At 40.0% G+C, this 20,877-nt stretch overlaps 1 protein-coding gene across 3 annotated transcripts in view; it reads left to right on the top strand.

Moving 5' to 3' along the window:
- PDE5A (phosphodiesterase 5A) overlaps positions 1-20,877 on the top strand; it is a 140,234-nt gene that overhangs the window by 42,520 nt on the left and 76,837 nt on the right. For all 3 annotated transcript variants that reach the window (XM_024731995.1, XM_024731997.1, XM_024731996.1), the window contains exons 4-5: positions 17,024-17,095; positions 18,759-18,848. In XM_024731995.1, the coding sequence (XP_024587763.1) occupies positions 17,024-17,095; positions 18,759-18,848 (162 nt within the window). The remainder of the gene's footprint in view (positions 1-17,023; positions 17,096-18,758; positions 18,849-20,877) is intronic.

Genomic DNA, 20,877 nt, shown 5'->3' with positions numbered 1-20,877 from the left:
GTATGCGGGTCTCTCACTGTTGTGGCCTCTCCCTTTGCGGAGCACAGGCTCCGGACGCGCAGGCTCAGCGGCCATGGCTCATGGGCCCAGCCGCTCCACGGTATGTGAGATCTTCCCGGACCGGGGCACGAACCCGTGTCCCCTGCATCGGCAGGCGGACTCTCAACCACTGCGCCACCAGGGAAGCCCGGTACTTTGCTTCTTAATGCCCATGGAAAATGCTCACTGGTGCATCCTTATTATTTCTCTGCACCATTGTTTTCTGCCTCCCTCATGGATCAAGATTGGAGGGAACGTGTCTAGTAAATACCTTAGCACTGGAGGCGAGGCTGTGCAGCCAAGCTGAGGCAAGATCATGAAGCGTCCTCAAGCTGCCATGCGAAGGAGGTGCTGGTTTTTTGTTTTTTGTTTTTTAAGCCAAGAAACATTTGCTGTCATTTAAAGATCTGTGTGGCCATAGCATTAAGGGTGAAGAGTTTTCTTTGTTTAGTCTCTAACCAGAGCCACATAATTTGATACTTGATAGGTTTTGATTTCCATATTTGTTCATACATGGAGAAAGCCCTGGGTCTGGAAGCAGGGAAGTTGGTAAGGAGACTTTTGCATAATCCAGACTAGGAGTGGATTTGTTACACTTCTGTTTAGGTGGTTGAGGGATTGATTTGGTGGAGGGTTAAGTAGAAGGAAGAATCTAGAATACTTTCTAGTGGGGAGAATTGTGATATTCCCTAAAATAAAACATGCAACGGAGAGAATTGGTTTGTGGGGATCAAAACCATTTTTGTGGGGGGTGTTATTTTACTGTCTGTTCCTTTCTCCTCTCTCCTCAAGTCTCGGTGTTGCATCACCATCTCCACTTTCATCCGGTGGTCTTGCTCACTCTTCCAGTGAAAAATAAAGCAGTTACGGGAAGAATTCCACAGGAGAACTTCCCCATTGTCTTTCCCCCTGCTCTTGCCTCTGAGTTTACATCCTCTGGTTTCCCTTTTACATTAACCATCTGTGAAATAGCCAAAGTCAGTCTCGCACTTGTGCACCAGATCACATCCCATCTCATGTGCTCCAAGACACGGCTCAGCAGCTCTCCCCTCTGTGACCAGAGTCACCAAAATTCCCCTCTCTACCAAACTGGTTTATCAGCATACAGACACGCTGTTATTTCTCCCATCTTAAAAACAAAAGCAAACACTCATTGGACTGCATATCTCCTTTCAGAGATCACCATTTCTCTGATTACCATCAGAGCTAAACTCTTTGAAAGAGTTGTCCACGTTTGCCATTTCCATTTCCTCCCACCCTCCGGAGCATAATCCACCCAAGCCTTCACCCTCACCGCTCTGTGGAAACCACTCTTGGCAGGGTCGCGTGGCGTCCACAGGGCAGGAGCTTACGATCATTTCTCAGTACTCACTTTACCCGGCAGGGCGGCAGCACGTGGCCTTGTTGATCACTCATTCCTCCAGGACAGATTGTCTTCAGTTGCTCTCCAGGACCTCAGACTCCCCAGTTTTTTCCTTCCATCTCTCTGACTGCCTCTCTGTCTCCTTAGCTGGGGCCCACTCGTCACAACACTGCTAAATGTCTCAGCCCTGGACCTTCACTCACTGCTTATGTGATCTTATTTGCTCTCATAGTTTTAAATACCATTTGTGTGCCAACCGAACTTACATTGCAACTGTGTTGTTTCTTCAATTTAAACTCATATATTCAACTGCTTACTGGACTACCTATATGTGTCTAGTGGGCATCGTGAACTTAATATGTCTGAAACATCACTGCTAATCTCCCTTCCCACTAAACCTGCTCTATACTCAGCCCCACCACACTTAACTTCTCTGTCATCCCAGCTGTTCAGGCTAAATTCCTTCTTTCTTTCTCCCCCAGTAGATATCCAGCTGATCAGGAAACACTCTTGACTTTCCCTTCAATCACTGCTCTCCACCTGTACTTCTACCACACTGGAGCTTCAGTGTGGAGCCATCAGTATGGAGCACCTGAATTATTATAGTAGCCTCCCTAACTAGTGTCCCTGCTTCAAGCCTTTAACGCCCTTCAGTCTATTCTCAACACAAATTTTAGAAAACATGCTAGATCTCATCCCTCCCCTTCTCAGAACCCTGCAATGGATTTCCACTTCACTCTCTAAGAAAGGTCCCCCATGACCTGGCTCCCGAAGCCCCTCTGATATCACCTATTGTCTCCCCCTGCTAATCCTCTCTAGCACACTGTTGTTGTTTTCTCTGTACCCCAGGGCCTTTGCACTTGCTGTTTCCTTGTCTGAAGTTCCATTGCCTAGTTCTCCACATGGCTCAGTCTGTCACCTCCTTCAGGTTTTTACTCAAATGACATCTCAGGAAGACTTTCTTCCGCCGTCCTTATTGACTATCTACCATTATGTCTATCCCTGCTGTTTTCTTCATGACACTTAAGCACTTAATCACCATATTAACTCACGGGTTGATTTCTGTTTCCGCTCCCTAGACTGTAGGCTGCCATGAGAGCAAGGTGAAACAAGAATGCTTCACAGAGGAGGTGACATTTAAACTGCATCTGTGGTATGCAATAATGCTAGCTGACCTGAGAACTTCTTTTTCAAAAATGTTTCTCTGCCATCTTGAAGCATGGAAACCAAAGTAGATTGACAAATTAAGGGATTTCAGGTAGAAATTTAATCAAGGCTATGTGGTAAATAGTAGTAGGACTAGGATCTTCCTGCCAACCCTTAGAGATCAGTAATAACTATTCTGTATTGATGTTATCCTCCCCATTTTAGATGAAGAAATGTGGACTTCATCAAGTTAAGGAAACTTCCTGATATTCCATCTCTATTAAGTAGCAGAGCTGGAATTGATACCCATGTCATCTTATTCTAAGGCTGCATTTTTCTCACTGTGAAATAATTACCTTCTTTCATCTTTATTCATGATTGGACCTGAAAAGCTACCAGCCAACTCCTTACTGTTTTAGTTTTTGAAAATGCAAATTATGGACTGGAATAATAGAATGACAAAATCTAGAGTTGCCAACAATGATTCCAAATTAATTGCTTGTATATTATCTGGCATAGCTGTGTGGAGGAGGGCATGTCTTTTTGTGCTGGTAACACCTACAAGCTAGGAGTTCTGCTAGTGAGACTGGTGTCTGTCTGCATCTGAGCTTTCATATGTGATTATCTTTTCAGGCTCATCTTCCATTTGGAGGAAAAAGCACTTAGAGGTAAAATATTATAAGTTATATTCTCTATACGAAGGATTTGTTGAGTGTAAAACAATTATAAACACACATTTTTCCCCTGGATCTCTGAAGTTAAATGTTAGGAATATCTAGCTTCTATGATGTGAATATCTAACTGGCTAGGATGCAGTTAGATGGTCCAGTAGAGGCAAGAACACTGATCTGAACATTTAGTTCAACTCCCACTGAGATGGCATTCCTTTGATACCAACTTTAATTTGCAAGTGAGATTCAGCCTATTCAGTGTTTTGATGCATGAAACTTGCTTTTTGCCACTTTTGCTGTGTTATTTCTCCTCTGTTTGTATTAGGCCCACATTTATGAGCACACCCTTTTACCCTGTAATTATCAGGAAGCTTTACTAGCACAGCACCTGGCCAGGGTATAGAGGCATGGACCTGTTGTAAGTGCAGGCAGTACTGGAACAAACTCAATCCTGGGTTAACAGAGTCCAAATCCAACAACACTGTCCAGGGTGTGCTTTGCAGGCCAGCATCTGGCGGAACGCAGGACACCACCCTGAAAATAAATCATAGTTATTAAATAGATCCAAGGCTCTGAAGTCATTTTTGGCAATGTCATGTGTAGTGGTGGGCATAACAGTGATAGAGTTATTCTGATACAAAGTGCAATTTGTACAATATATATTGAGGACACATTTTTTTTAATTGTTATTTTGGACTTATTCCCGAATAGGCAGAGAGATAGAGTTTGAAAGAAAGAGTTCCAACTCTAGCAAAACAACTGTCTTGAGTGCTGGTTTAAGATCAGTGATTCCTTGAGCAACTTTCTTCACCAATCTGTGCTTAAGGTGACTTGTCTGTGAAGCTTCAACATGAGGTACAGACACACAGTGGGGGGTTTGACAGTGGTCATAGTGAGACAAGAAACGTGACAGTGTCCACCACAGAGCTCGTCACCTAGTGGAGGTTCAGAAAATGGCTGTTCCCTCCCTTTGGAGTGTTGCAAGGCCAGACAAACGGAGGAATGGAAAGTTAAATAAAAATGGTGAACACTGAGCGCACCCTGCCGTGGGAAAGACAGCAGGCTCCTGTCTGCTATGTACCCTTTGTGTCTCTGCAGTTTTTAAAGGGCATAGGAGGAGACTCTGCTCACCATGGTTATGTGCTGCTCTGTCTCAGGCCTGAATCTCTGTATCCCAATGGACAGAAAGATCTGATTAGAAGGCAGCAGGTCCCTGTGGTTCTAAGACCTTTACACCTCATTGCTTAAAAGCTGGTGTGGCAGAGAGTTTGGTATTTGGCAGGGAAGAGGAAATTGTGTGTGTGTGTGTGTGTGTGTGTGCGCGCACGCACGTGTGCAAAGGGATAAGAATAAACGCTAGGATTGAGAATTACACCCAGCTTCCCCTTGTCTGGAAGGAATGCAGTCTCAGGTTGGCACCTCTCCCACTCGACATTCCCAGGGCAGGACAGCTACTGACCCCCAGCGGTGGATTTGTCCTGGTGCCATCTGGGGAGCATCCGTCCTGTCTGATAGCACAGAGCAGATGGTCAGGACCTCAGCACGCTCCAGGACAGCTGAGGGCTCAGCACGTGGACCACCACTTTCAAATGTCATCAGCAATTACAAATTTACTTTTAAGACTTTCAAATACTTTTTGAAAAACAAGGTAAAGTTGACATACAGTGAAATATGCAGATCTTCATGTACAGTTTGATGAGTTTGACAAATGTTTATTCATCTGTATAACACCCCAGTCAAGACAGAGAACACTTTCATCACCTCTGTCAATGCCCACAACCCATGGGCAGCACAGTTCTGATTTTTATCATCATAGACTAATTCTGCTTTTTCTTGAATAATCTGCTTATTTTTGAAACTGCATTATTACCTGTTTTCCCCTGAAACATAGGATTCTTTATGTTACGTAAGTAGTTCTTGGCTATAAAAATGTGTCTTTAAGGTTTATTATCGAAGTCAAAGAAAGCAGAACTTTTAGCAGCCACTTTGGATTTGTCTTTGTTTCCTTCTTTCTTTTTTTTAAAAAAATTTATTTTATTTATTTATTTTTGGCTGAGTTGGGTCTTCATCGCTGCTCATGGGCTTTCTCTAGTTGCAGTGAGCGGGGGCTACTCTTCGTTGCAGTGTGCGGGGTCTAGGCACGCGGACTTCAGTAGTTGTGGCACGCAGGCTCAGTAATTGTGGCTCGCGGGCTCTAGAGCGCAGGCTCAGTAGTTGTGGCACACAGGCTTAGTTGCTCCGCTACATGTGGGATCTTCCTGGACCAGGGCTCGAACCTGTGTCCCCTGCATTGGCAGGCGGCCGGGAAGCGCTGTCTTTGTTTCTTAAAGTTATAGTTTTGAAATTGTTCCATTCCCTTTGATGAAAGCATGCCTTAAAAAGATAAGCGTATGGGGCTTCCCTGGTGGCGCAGTGGTTGAGAGTATGCCTGCCGATGCAGGGGACACGGGTTCATGCCCCGGTCCGGGAAGATCCCACATGCCGCAGAGCGGCTAGGCCTGTGAGCCCTGGCCGCTGAGCCTGCGCGTCCGGAGCCTGTGCTCCGCAACAGGAGAGGCCACAACAGTGAGAGGCCCGCGTACCGCCAAAACAAAAAAAGATAAGCGTATGTATGGGGTCTGAAGACAGTCTTGGATGTACTGGGAAACCGGTGGTCATCATGATTCCTCTAGTTTAAACAATAGTGCTTACGAACCTGTATTTTATATACATAGTGCTGGTTTCACTTTCCCCTGCGGGGGAGTAGCAGGAAAAACACAAGCTTTGGGATCAGACCTGGAGAGCATCTGGGTCTGTACATTCTTGCACTACCTATTTAACTTTTCTGAACATCAGCTGCCCTTGTGATAAAATGGGAATAATAATATCTACCTGAAAGGGTTGTGACAAAGGTTAGATGGATTAACAGACAAAGTGCCTGTTACATAAGAGGCCCTCCCTTTTCCTTTTTTTAAGTGGCAAACTTCTTGACATTATAAGTTTTTTTTTCTTTCTTTTTTATTTTTGGCTGTGAATAGGTTTATTAATTAACTATTTTAGGGCCACTGGCCATCGGTCATGTATTTCTGATGCCAGTCATCTTCAGAGCATTGCTCTTTATATCTTTCAACTTCCTAGAAGCTTCCCTTCACCTTGGCTCCCTCTTCCTGGCCACCCAGGCTGTGAGAATAAACTAAAATCATCCACTTCTATACGTGTTCCTGTCTTGTCTTCCAATCCTGGAAGATCGATAGACATACTCCTGAGAGAAATAGGTGTAGCGGTGCCTGTGCATACAGAGGGATAAAATGAGTCCCAACCAAGGAAAGTCAGTCTTACCAGTTAAAGCAATATCAAACCTTGATTCTCAAACTCATTAACGAAAGCCAGACAACCCAAAACAACAAAAAGGTCAAAATTGGCAAACGTACACATAGGCAACACAGAAGAAGAAAACCAATGTAGCCAATAATAATTAAAAAGCTCTCTAGTAATCAGGAAAATACAAATTAAAGCAATAATGAGATACATTTTTATACCCAACAGATAGACAGAGTTTAGAAATTTAGCCTCATAATACTAGGGGTTGGTTAGGATGTGAGGTTAGCAGGAACCCTTATACATTGCTGATAAATATAAATTTCTGTAATCCTTTGAAGATTTCATCAAAGAAACTCTCGCACTTGTGCACGAGGAGACCTATACAGAGACGTTCAATGTGGATTATCTGTAATAGCAAAAAATTGCAAACAACCCAAACATTTGGGGATCAAATGAGCAAAATTTGGCATGGAATACAATGAGACTGGGAAGGAAAAAGTCCAGTTTGTTGTTATCTTAATTGAACTTAAAAAAAAAGAGGAAACATTAACAAATATTAATGCTTAGTAGTTCTATATCAATGGCTCTCAAAGTGTTTTTTCTCCCTACACCAGCAGCCTTTGGCATCACCTGAGAACTTTTAGTAAAACAAGTTCTCAGGCGCCAACCCAGATCTCTGACTCTGAAACTCTGGAGGTGGAATCCAGCAAGCTGTGTTTTAACAAGCCCCATTTTACCACTGTTCTAGATGACAAAGACATGGATACTTACTGTACTTTTAAAATTAAAAATTAAAACTAACAATCTCAAGCTTTTCTTTCCCACTCTCCCAAAGCCGTTTTAGGCTATAAGTTTCAACTCCATAAGTAAAGGCTTATTAAGAGTATGTATTTCTTACTCACACACAAAGTTTTTGTATGTGGACAGATCTCTTAATATCAAGCAAAGAGCAGAGAAAAAAATGGGCTTTGTAGTTTTGATTTGCATTTCTCTAATGATTAGTGATGTTGAGCATCCTTTCATGTGTTTGTTGGCAATCTGTATATCTTCTTTAGAGAAATGTCTATTTAGGTCTTCTGCCCATTTTTGGATTGGGTTGTTTGTTTTTGTGATATTGAGCTGCATGTGCTGTTTGTATATTTTGGAGATTAATCCTTTGTCAGTTGCTTCATTTGCAAATATTTTCTCCCATTCTGAGGGTTGTCTTTTCGTCTTGTTTATGGTTTCCTTTGCTGTGCAAAAGCTTTGAAGTTTCATTAGGTCCCATTTGTTTATTTTTGGCTTTTTTTCCCATTTCTCTCAGAGGTGGGTCAAAAAGGATCTTGCTGTGATTTATGTCATAGAGTGTCCTGCCTGTGTTTTCCTCTAAGAGTTTTATAGTGTCTGGCCTTATATTTAGGTCTTTAATCCATTTTGAGTTTATTTTTCTGTATGGTGTTAGGAAGTGTTCTAATTTCATTCTTTCACATGTAGCTGTTCAGTTTTCCCAGCACTGCTTATTGAAGAGGCTATCTTTTCTCCACTGCATATTCTTGTCTCCTTTATCAAAGATAAAGGTGACCATATGTGCGTGGGTTTCTCTCTGAGCTTTGTATCCTGTTCCATCGATTGATTTTTCCTGGTTTTGTGCCAGTATCATACTGTCTTGATTACTGTAGCTTAGTGGTATAGTTTGAAGTCAAGGAGCCTGATTCCTCCAGCTCCATTTTTCTTTCTCAAGATTGCTTTGGCTATTCGGGGTCTTCTGTGTTTCCATAGAAATTGTGAAATTTTTTGTCCTACTTCTGTGAAAAGTGCCATTGGTAATTTGATAGGGATTGCACTGAAACTGTAGATTGCTTTGGGTAGTATAGTCATTTTCACAATGTTGATTCTTCTAATCCAAGAACATGGTACATCTCTCCATCTGTTTGTATCATCTTTAATTTCTTTCATCAGTGTCTTATAGTTTTCTGCATACAGGCATACAGGTTTTTTGTCTCCTTAGGTAGGTTTACTCCTAGGTATTTTATTCTTTTTGCTGCAGTGGTAAATGGGAGTGTTTCCCTAATTTCTCTTTCAGATTTTTCATCATTAGTGTATAGGAATGCAAGAGATTTCTGTACGTTAATTTTGTGTCCTGCTACTCTACCAAATTTATTCAGTAGCTCTAGTAGTTTTCTGGTATCATCTTTAGGATTCTCTATGTATAGTATCATGTCATCTGCAAACAGTGACAGCTTTACTTCTTCTTTTCCGATTTGGATTCCTTTTATTTCTTTTTCTTCTCTAATTGCTGTGGCTAAAACTTCCAAAACTATGTTGAATAATAGTGGTGAGAGTGGGCAACCTTGTCTTGTTCCTGATCTTAGAGGAAATGGTTTCAGTTTTTCACGCTTGAGAACGATGTTGGCTGTGGGCTTGTCATATATGGCCTTTATTATGTTGAGGTAGATTCCCTCTATGCCTACTTTCTGGAGCATTTTTATCATAAATGGGTGTTGAATTTTGTCAAAATGTTTTTCTGCATCTATTGAGATTATCGTATGGTTTTTCTCCTTCAGTTTGTTAATATGGAGTATCACGCTGATTGAATTGCATATATTGGAGAATCCTTGCATTCCTGGGAAAAACCCCACTTGATCATGGTGTATGATCCTTTTAATGTGCTGTTGGATTCTGTTTGCTAGTATTTTGTTGAGGATTTTTGCATCTGTGTTCATCAGTGATACTGGCCTGTAGTTTTCTTTCTTTGTGACAACTTTGTGTGGTTTTGGTATCAGGGTGATGGTGGCCTCGTAGAATGAGTTAGGGAGTGTTCCTCCCCCCTATTATATTTGGAAGAGTTTGAGAAGGATAGGTGTTAGCTCTTCTCTAAATGTTTGATAGAATTTGCTTGTGAAGCCATCTGGTCCTGGGCTTTTGTTTATTGGAAGATTTTTAATCACAGTTTCAATTTCAGTGCTTGTGATTGGTCTGTTCATATTTTCTATTTCTTCCTGGTTCAGTCCCAGAAAGTTGTACTTTTCTAAGAATTTGTCCATTTCATCCAGGTTGTCCATTTTATTGGTATATAGTTGCTTGTAGTAATGTCTCACGATCCTTTGTATTTCTGCAGTGTTAGTTGTTACTTCTCCTTTTTCATTTATAATTCTATTGATTTGAGTCTCCTCCCTTTTTTTCTTGATGAGTCTGGCCAATGGTTTATCTATTTTGTTTATCTTCTCAAAGAACCAGCTTTTAGTTTTATTGATCTTTGCTATCTATCATTTCCTTTATTCATTTTCCTTTATTTCTGATCTGATCTTTATGATTTCTTTCCGTCTGCTAACTTTGGGGTTTTTTGCTTTTTATGTCTCCAGTTGCTTTAGGTGTAAGGTTAGGTTGTTTATTTGAGATTTTTCTTGTTTCTTGAGGTAAGATTGTATTGCTGTAAACTTCCCTCTTAGAACTGCTTTTGCTGCATCCCATAGGTTTTGGGTCATCGTGTTTTCATTGTCATTTGTTTCTAGGTAATTTTTGATTTCCTCTTTGATTTCCTCAGTGATCACTTGGGTATTTACTAGTGTATTATTTAACCTCCATGTGTTTGTATTTTTCACAGCTCCGTTAACTTTATGGGGATTCCCTTGTATATTATTTGTTGTTTTTCCCTTGCTGTTCTTAATGATTGTTCTTTCTTTGTATTTAATTTTTGATAGTTTGATTAATATGTGTCTCAGCGTGTTTCTCTTTGGGTTTATCCTATATGGGACTCTCTGCGCTTCCTGGACTTGATTGACTCTTTCCTTTCCCATGTCAGAGTGACTATAATCTCTTCAAATATTTTCACAGTTCTTTTTTTTTCTCTTCTTCTTCTGGGACCCCTATAATTAGAATGTTCCTGCATTTAATGTTGTCCTAGAGGTCTCTGAGACTGTCCTCAGTTCTTTTCATTCTTTTTTCTTTACTCTGCTCTGCAGTAGTTATTTCCACCATTTTATCTTCCAGCTCACATATCCGTTCTTCTGCCTCAGTTATTCCACTATTGATTCCTTCTAGAGTATTTTTAAGTTCATTTATTGTGTATGCATCACTGTTTGTTTACTCTTTAGTTCTTCTAGATCCTTGTTAAATGTTTCTTGTATTTTGTTCATTCTGTTTCTGAGATTTTGGATCATCTTTACTATCATTACTCTGAATTCTTTTTCAGGTAGGTTGCCTATTTCATCTTCATTTGTTTGGTCATGTAGGTTTTTACCTTGCTCCTTCGTCTGTAACATATACTTTTTTGTCATTTCTTTTTTTTTTTTTTTTTTTTTTTGGGGGGGGTTTTTTTTCTCCCTTTTTTTTTTTTTTTTTTTTTTTTTTTTTTTTTTTTTTTTTTTTTTTGATGGGTGGAGTTGTATTCCTGCCTTACTGGTTGTTTGGCCTTAGGTGTCCAGCGCTGGAGTTTGCAGGCAGTTAGATAGAGCTGGGTCTAGGTGCTGAGATTAGGACCTCTGGGAGGCCTCGGTCTGATTAATATTCCCTGAGGTCTGAGGTTCTCTGTTAGTCCAGCGGTTTGGACTCAGAGCTCCCAGCATAGGAGCTGGAACCAAGATCCCGCAAATCGGTTGCTGGGGGTTCCTCCCGTCCCCTTAGGTGTCCGTGGTCCCCCACTGGTGCCTGGTAGGTGCTCTAGTTGTGCGGAGACACGCATTCTACATCCTGCTAGTCTGCCAGCTTGACTCCGCCCTTTGTAACAACTTTAAATGGAGTATAATCTAATGCATACAGATCAGGAAGCTGTCTTAGAGAACAGCATTCTCTGGCCCATTTCAGTTCCTCCTAGATCAACAAGCAGGGTGACGGCTCTGGCCCAGACCAAAGAAATCTACCACCTCGCTGAAGGCGGGGGCTCAGGTCCGGGTGACCATGAGAGGAGGGGCCAGACCTGTCCAAGGCAACCCCTCTGAAAGCCTGAGCCAAACCTGTCCTTTAGTGGGCTCCGTACATCCCAGAGCCCTCCCTTAACATAGGCCTCACCAAGCACACCGAAATGGGCAATTTTTATTAACTATTATTCAGATGTGAATTGTCCAGTAAGTACATCACCTAAATAAAACTTTGATATCTGACACTTCTCCCATTATCATCAAGAACAAATATCTGTGAAGCATTGAGTACATTCAGACTCTGATGCTTCCTTAAGACATAAGATATAAATCATGTCCTTAGGAAACAATTGAGTTGGATGTGAACAGAGAAAATGAGGTTAAAAATGAGAATAGCTCATTGTCAGATCATAGCACCCTCAGCTGTAACACAGAATTTCAGAGGGCTTTGGAGGAAGGCTTTCTGGAGGCAGCCTCAGCCGAGAAGCTAGAAAGTAGTATTTCAAGGAATGACGTGAGCAAAGGTCTTTGTAGCGTTCTACTTCAAAGGCCCATGTAAGTGATTTTAGTTCAAGTTGAGCCTATGGAATGAGAGTCTTCAGTTTTTGTCCTATAGATGGACGCATGGAAGTATTAAAAGCTTTGAGCAATGAGATGACTTGTATGTGCAAAGTAGTGTTCCAGGAAGGGAAATTTGGACTTAAGTGTCATAGACGGACTGAGGCAAGAAAACAATTAGCCATGAGATGCCAGGGCTTTCAAAGAAAGTGAGGATTTAGGTGGTGAAACACAAGATATAATGTGGGGTCAGGAAGAGCGAACAAGGAATGGGGGCATGTTAATGGAACATATTAGTTTCTTATTGCTGCTGCCAAAAACTACTGGAAATTTAGTGGCTTAAAACAACACAAATGTATTATCTTATAGTTTTGGAGGTCAGAGTCCAAAATAGTTGTCACTGGGCTGACACAAAGGGTCGGCAGGGCTGTCTTTCTATGTGGAATCTCTAGAGAAGAATCTATTCTCTTGCCTTTTGCTGCTTCCACGGGCTGCCCACATCACTTAGCTTGTGGCCCCTTTCTATCTTCATAACCTGCAGCCGCAGGACTTCCCTGGCGGCCCAGTGGTTAAGACTCCACGCTTCGAATGCAGGGGGTGTAGGTTCAGTTCAATCCCTGGTCGGGGAACTATGATCCCACATGCCTCGAGGTCAAAAAAAACAAAAAAAAACATAAAACAGAAGCAATATTGTAACAAATTCAATAAAGACTCTAAAAATGGTCAACATCAAAATAACAAAAAAGATCTTATAAAAAAACCCCAAAAAACCCTGCAGCTGCATCTTAAAATCTGTCTGACTCTCCTGCCTCCCACTTTCCATCATAAGGATTCTTGTGATTGCATTGGGCCCACTCAGACGATTCAGGATAATCTCCCTGTCTCCACATCCTTAACTTAGTCACATCTGCAAAGTCCCTTTTGTCATTAAGGCAGCATAGTCATAGGTTCCAGGGATTGGGATGAGGACGTCTTTGGAGGCCATTCTTTTGCCTATACCACAAGGAATATGACCATAATTTGCTGATTGCCTAGGATTTGGAAGAGAGGTGGAAAAGCCTGGATTGGTCATGTCAACCCTCTCAGTTTCATTTTACCTGTAAAACAGGGGTGGGCAAGAGGATGGGGGTGGGATTCCCTTCCAAGCCTAACACTCTGACTAGAATGTCAGCTCCATGAGTATAGGGATTTGTGTCTGTCTTGTTCACTACTGAGTCATCTTCATTGTCTAGAAAGTGACTGGTATATTAAAGGTACATATTAATTATTTGTTGAGTAAAATATTTGTTGCTGAATGAATGACCGAGTCAAGAGAAAGTTTGAAAAGAGCACTGGGAAGAATTCTCCACTGGCTCCTGTCTACGTTAAGTTCTTGTTTTCCTGGTGAAGTAAGGTTTTCAGCTTAGGTTACAGATGGTCTAGAATCCTGTCATTATAATAGAGACATTCTGCAGGTGGGACAGAGGGATAGCTAAGATTTGTAGAGTTTATTCCTTTTCTCCCTGGCTTTTAGCCTCCATGCTGAGCATCCCCTGGAACTAGGAACAGGGAAATGTATAGTAGGGATTGATGTATGGCCTCAGTAAGGGTCGGGGCAGCTGCTGACTGAAGAAGAAATTGCTCGCTGTGGCAGTGATCACTTGTCCCTGAAGCGACCAGCTGTCACGTTCCTCACTGATCACCCAGCGAGAGTCAAGTCTTGCCCTTTGCATTCCTAAAAGAACACTTGACCCTGTGAGGATATAATATTCATTTATGCTCTCAAAAGTGCCAGTGAAATAGAAAACAGAGAAGCTCCTTTGTGCTTTAAAAAAAAAAAAAAAGCATAAAGTATTGGTGTTTGAGAGTACTGCAGGTAGATAGCAAGTAGGCAGAAGTGATTGGGCTTCTGATATGGAAGCTAAAATTTGTAGGGGCTTTGCCTCTCAGATATGAGGTCTGACAAATTCTTGCCATAAAAGCTGTCTTTGAAAACTGACATTTAAAAACCTTGTCTTGAAGAAAATTAATTTGTTTAAAGGAGCAATAGATGGTAGAAGGAGGAAAGACTTTTTCTCAACACAAGGAGGTCAGGGGGTGCAGGTTTTGCTAGGCTCCTTGAAATTTGGAGAATCAAAGTCTTTTTGTCTTTTACTGTCTTATGTTACCTTGAACAAACACTATGCCTTTTCTCTGATTTTTATCTGTTGTTTTTATCAGTGGTATTTTTAAAATGTCATCCAGCTAAGTATTGAGGCACATGTGAGTACCATATTTATTTTCCTGATCTAATAGTCCCTTGAAAGAACTTGCCTGGCTTTTAAAAAAATAATTAATTATATTTAAATAATCATCCCTTAAACAAATTAACCTCTAATGTCTAAATCTATAACATTACTAGCGAGAGAAATAATTGGTCACCGAAAAGGGTGAAAAATTCTTCACTGGAAGTCTTCATTCCATGAAGTTGCCTAATGATTAATATCTTGCTCTAATGTTAGGGGGACAAAATTAAATATAGTAAAGAGCTGGTGTTCAGGGGGTACAAAGTAGGGTTTAAAGCCTGTGAACAAGACTTCTGATCAGTTTGCCAGACTGAACAGGTGCAGAACACCACCCACCTCCCCATTCTGCCAACAAGTAGAGAATAAAGTTTCACCAAAAGCGATTTTAAAAATTACAGATGAGCTCAAGAAAGGGAAATCCCCAGGTATCAGAAACAAAGAGGGGAACCCAAGGTAAGCAGCGTGAATGACCGAAGTCCAGATGGGCTTCGGAGATGTGAGATTCAGGATGGTAGGGTGAATGCCTGCGGGTAACATCTGCAGGCAGGGGTGATGCGTCCCCTCCACAGGCACGGGTGAGGGCAGGGAGGGGAAACTAAACTCCCAGGGGAAGCCTAGGTCTGTAAAGTTTCCATCCGTGGAACCAGGCCTGGAAAATTTTTCAGCAACGAGGAAAGCTTGCATCTGCCTGCAGCTGCGAGACAAAGAAGAGACACCAGTGAGCCAGGAGAGCAGGGCTTGTGCCCCACAGGGTATGGAGTTCAAGTTCATGCCACCAGTGCAGTGCCAGACAAGCAGCAAGTCGCTATGCCTGACACTTCATGACTCAGGGGACTAAGGCTCCCATGGAAAACAGTCCCTGCTGTGGGTGAACTTACACTCAAAACTCAGTATGTTCTAAGAGACGAAGGACAGCTGGCACTAGTATTTAAAGGAAAAAAAGAGGAAGAGGGGAAGGAGGAGGAAGAGGCGGGTCTGAGAAAAGAATCAAATAGAAATTCTCGAAATGGAGAACGGTCACTGAACTACGTGAGCAGTGCTGTATTGGTTGGAAATCGTCTTGCTTGTAGTACATTGACTCACACGGCTCCAGGCTCCAGAGCACATCAATACATGCTTCTTTTAATACTGTATAATTGTCTGAGAAGGTTTGCATAACAGTCTCTTTATCTGTTTTAATCTCTTCTTCCTTAAAATGAAGATTTAAAAATTTAACTCTTTTATCAAACCATGTATTAAAGACAAATAAAAACCCAAATGTCATCATTTCTGAGAAACCTTCTCTTTTATGCATATTTGGTCTCCCTTCTGTGCTCTTAACAATCTGTGGGCGCCTGTATCATCAAAGTGATCATATGTGTGCTGTAAATATATGTTTATGTATCACCCATTCTTGATTCTTGAGCTCCTTCTGGGTAGTCTTTCTCCCAGTTTTTATCACTCCTTGGTGCACGGTGGTCACCACAATATTTGTTGAGTAAATGAATGAATGCTTAAAATGAAATCACCGAGTTATACTGGTAGCACTATGTATTAGACCCCAGTGACCCTCAAGAGGCTCCCATCAGTTATATTCAAGTGAATGTGCCTGGCTGCAGTCCAGACGTTTTGACCTCAGACAAAAGCTTTTGTAGGCATTTTGTCATTGAGATTGGAGCATCGAGAAATCTGTTAGCCAAGAGCTAAAGAGTGTAAAATAGGTACAGGATAATTGGATGATTCTGCTTTTTAAAATCAACATCTCTTTACTCTGTCGTAGGGTGGGGAGGAAACGTGTTAAGAACAGAAAACTACATCAGACAAGAATGTATTTCTCTGTCCTTGCTCTGCTATCTTGGAAGGCCATTTTTTAATATCCATTTCTTAAAGCTATGGGCTAGAGTGAGCTGAGAAAAAACGATGGACCATTCACACAAAACTCAGGACTTTAAAGTATAACCATTTAGAGGATAATAGCTTTTTACACTGATATTATATTGTAGAAGGAGGAAACAAGTAGAATTTATAACTAGTAAAGAGGAAGCAAAAGTAAGTTGAAGGTCTTTAAAAGACTAACAAAGTAATAACACAAACTTCAAGTTGGAACTAAATGGGTAAGTAAAATATACTTTTAAGTAGGAAGATGAGAAGGTTCTTAAAAGTCTTGCTAAATGTGTTGTGGAAACTTAAGACATATTCCCAGAGTTTAGCTCAGTCTTCTTAAGATGTAGTTTATCTTTCAGACACCTTCTGATTTGAAATAAGGCTCAGTCTGTTTTTCAATAAAACTTCTTTCCACCAAAGTAAGTCTATTGAAGGTAAGATAATTTTCAAGTTCAGAAATTCCAAAAGAAGTTGGACAACATCCCTACATTAAGAATTATTTTTACCCTAATTGGTCCTCCTGCATTTTCAATTCTGTGACTGGCCATTGGTCCTATTTCATTTTTAGTAAAAGATCATTTAGCCCACTTGAAATATTATATTTAAAACCAGTATAAAATGTTCGTTTAATCATATATTCTGTTTGAAATGTGATATAAATTTAATGTTTATTTTTTATTCAAAAGCCATGAAAAATATTCACATAAAAAGTGATTGCCAATAATTTCTTTCACAGGGCAGCATGAAATCCCAGAATGAAATACAGTTTGGGACGCAAGAAGTTAGAAACATTTGAACTCTTATTAGGAAAAAAGAATGTACAAAATGATACAGGACTAGTTCAGATGCTATGGTGTTGGTTTTGATTTTGTAGCTTATCGTTATTGTAAAGCACATGTAGAAATTATTCTGTAAACACGCTTTGGTGAATTTATACCAATAATTTCAGTCAGCGAAATTACCAATGTTCTCTTCTTATACCAGGTTGTTGGTGTAGCCCAGGCCATCAACAAGAAATCGGGAAATGGTGGGACATTCACCGAAAAAGATGAAAAGGTACCAAAACTTGGGTCTGGTATGATCTCAATTTAGGAAGGTGCTTTCTCTTTAGAGTTGTATAGACCTCTGGTATTAGTGATTGCTGAAATTGTTGACCACAAAAACATTATGGTTTAAAATGATCTGAAATGTTCAAAAGTGTCTCTTGCCTCTGACTAAATCAGTGCTGACCTGAGTTGTGGAGTAGTTGTGGTCTTCAGTCAACAGAACCCCATCCCCACTGCCTCCTCACCATGCCACCAGGCCTCCCCTGGGGCTGTGTGCATGTTGCGGCCATCCGGAGGGTGATACGGTGTTCTAACTCTCTCATTTACCTTTCATCACTGCTATAAAGAAATTCAACCTTACGTAAAATCCCTAAAGCACTGCTCCAAGTTCAGTGCTCCAGGTCAGCTTAAAATTAGAATTGCCTCCTGGTGAAGCAAATGCAGAATGTTTTATAAGCTTTGCACACAGACGGTGGGGTGCCAAGGTGTGAATTCAGGCTAAATGATGTGAATTTAGCTTCAGAAAGAGTGCAGTCAGCATTATTTTATTACCCTTCTCGTCCAACTCTGAAGGAACACATTCCTCATACCACATCAACATGCTTTCCTTTTAAGGACAGAAGCCCTTAAACCTGTTTATAACTTCATTCTGTCAGTAGGTCTTGTTATTTCTCTCCTTGAATATGCAATTATATGTATATCGTGGAGCCCACTGAGTTCTTCCTATTCAAGCCCATTGCTATTTCTGTCACTCCCCTGAAAATTAGTAGGAGCTTTTGGAAGACATTCCAACAAGACAGGGTTATTTTTGTCTCATGTTGTAGGCTGTGTTGGCACTAGTGTTGGTCCCTGTGTCTTAATTGCTTCAGAACATAGCAAGTACCTTTTTAAATCAGTGTAATAGACATCTAGTCTCCTATTCCGTTAATGACACCTGAGGATATTTGGCGGGGAACATGGTTCTAGATTGGCTATTTATTCCACTATTTGTTTATAGTCCATTAATGTAAACCCCTCTTGAAAGATTTGAATTCTTAGGCTGTATCATCTCTTGGCAAAATAAATTCATGATTGTGACTAAAGTATGCCGTGTAAGGGTTTCCTTTCATCCACAATTAGTGTAATTGTGAGCACATCACCTTCGTATAGTATAATGAGCGTGATAGATCATCTTTAAAATGATATATTGAAACTAATACTAAATTTGCAATTTAGTATGGGACTAATATTGGCAATATCATTGCCAGTATTCTCCTAACAAGATTGTGAGCTTTCAGTTTGCCCCAGTAATAAGTTACAGGCTATTTTTATGGTCTTAGCTGAAACCCAAGTCTTAATATCATTTAGAGACTACACCAAATTTTGCATAGACTGAATTTCAGTTTCACATGGTGTAAAGAGATCTGTGTCTCCTCTCTTTCTCTTTGCTAATTTCCAACTACTGTATGACTTTAGGAGACTGTGTTAACAGTTGTCATCTACTGGTTGTACCATTTAGCTAACAGTTGCTTTGCATCGGTTCCTAATTTTATGCAGAATAAACATCTGCACTGTTGGTTTCCAGATATTTATTTGAACTGTAAACATTTTTGAATGTTGTTTGCGTTTCAAGCAATCTAACAAGACAGGTTATTGACAGTTCTTATTTGGCTGTTGTCTTGCCTGTTTTCTAGGACTTTGCTGCTTACTTGGCATTTTGTGGAATTGTTCTTCATAATGCTCAACTCTATGAGACTTCACTGCTGGAGAACAAGAGAAATCAGGCAAGTCTGATTACTAAAGAGAGAGTGTAGAAATTCTTTTTTAAAAAATGGTTAAATTGTTATCCAAGTTTTATATATATATATATATAAAATATATATATATAATATGTATATTATATATATATATATATCATTAGAAATCCAAACCGTGCAGATTCAATTTCTAAATATTTTAACTGTTTCTTCTAATAGTTATTTTTTCCATTTTGTATTTTCCATGAGCTGTGGCTTTATCACTGTTAACAGATGAAGATTTATTTAACTTATACCACCCTTTACTTTGCCGTTATGGTACCAGTATTTTTATGTCACTGTTTAAAGTTATTGGATGAGTTGTGTGTGTAATATTAAGAGTTTTAGTTCTTATTCTATCAATTAGAGACATCATCTCTTTTTTTTTTCAGAATATGCTTCTGTATTTTATTATTCATATTAAAACAAAAGGTACAAAATGTGAACATTATTGTAGAGAACTTCTAGAAGCATGGGAATAAGCTCAGGAAACACTGTAGAACACTGTTAGACATCATTTTTATTTCATGCTTTATAAAATGATGATCTTAGCATCCCTCATCTCTCCTTCCCAATTACTACTCCTTACCTCTGCTTTTCCTATCTGGACTTCTTCATTTATATTGCCCACATTGATAACATATTTACAGATGGCCCTCGACTTACACTGGTTAAACTTACAATTTTCCGACTTTACGATGGTGTGAAAGCTATACACATTCAGTAGAAACCATACTTGGAATTTTTAATATTGATCTTTTCCTGGGATGGTGATATATGTCATGGCACTCTCTCATGATGCTGGGCAGTGGCAGTAGCCACAGCTCCCAGCAGCCACGCCATCACGAGGGTAAACAACCGATACACTTAAAACCACTCTGTCCCCACACAACCATTCTGGTTTTCACTTTCAGTACAGTATTCAATAATTACATGAGATATTCAACACTTTATTATAAAATAGGCTTTGTGTTAGATGATTTTGCCCAACTGTAGGCTAATATAAGTGTTCTGAGTATGTTTAAGGTAGGCTGGGCTAAGCTGTGATGTTCAGTAGGTTGGGTGTATTAAACAGATTTTCACATTTAAATATTTTCAACTTAACAATGGATTCATCAAGATGTAACCCCATCATAAATCGAGGAAGATCTGGTATTGTGCTACAACCATGTTTGACTTTTCTAAAGCTTTGTCTAGGTTAATTCTAAAGTTGCAGTTTAAAATAAAGTGTTTATAAGTACCATGATGTAAATGTTGTTCTTACTAATTATGTAAATGTTGTTGTTCATATTACCCTTGTTATATAACTTAGTTTTTCTTGTTGTTTCTGAAATCTCTTCTTTTTTCCTTGAACTGTTTGCTCTAGTGTAGCCTCATGTTGTTGGTCCCCCTCCCCCTGCAAACTCTCCATTATTTAGGCATTCTCTTGAGTTCTTTTTCATGGAGAATCCTCAAATTGAGATTCTCTCTCTTTCTTCTTTCAAGCAAAACTATTTTTCCCCATGCCTGCTGCAGAGGGGTCATCACAGAACTTTCCTTCAGTGCTTTCTTAGAAAGACTCCACTGGTTATCCACTGGATCCCAGAACTTTTTTTCTCAGTTTACTCCCTTGTTCTAGTGTAGCACAATCTCAGTTAACTGCTTGAGAACCTGTATTGGGGAGGTAAGCTCTCTGAGTCCTTGCATGTATGAAAGTATCTATTGTACCATCCTACCAATTTGGCTGGGTATAGAATTCTGCATTGAAAAATTAGTTTCTCAGAATTTAAAGGTAGTACTGTCTTCTATTAGCATTCATATTGTTCTGATTCTTAGTGCTTTTTTTTTTCTATAAGCTTTTTGGATTATTTATTTATTGTTGTTTTGTAACTGAATTTCGCCATATGAAATTTTTCATTCATTTTCATTTTTCATTCATCATGCTGGTACCTGGTCATTCCTTTCAGTCTGAAGACTCAAGCCCTTGGGTTTTATGTAATTCTTTTTCATTATCTCTTTTTTTTTTTTTTTTTTTTTT

Source organism: Neophocaena asiaeorientalis, unplaced genomic scaffold (genome assembly GCF_003031525.2).
Source record: "Neophocaena asiaeorientalis asiaeorientalis breed wild unplaced genomic scaffold, Neophocaena_asiaeorientalis_V1.1 scaffold88, whole genome shotgun sequence".
Taxonomy (NCBI): Eukaryota; Metazoa; Chordata; class Mammalia; order Artiodactyla; family Phocoenidae; genus Neophocaena; species Neophocaena asiaeorientalis.
Note: the sequence above shows the minus strand (reverse complement) of the source record. Positions and strands in the feature narration are given on the sequence as shown.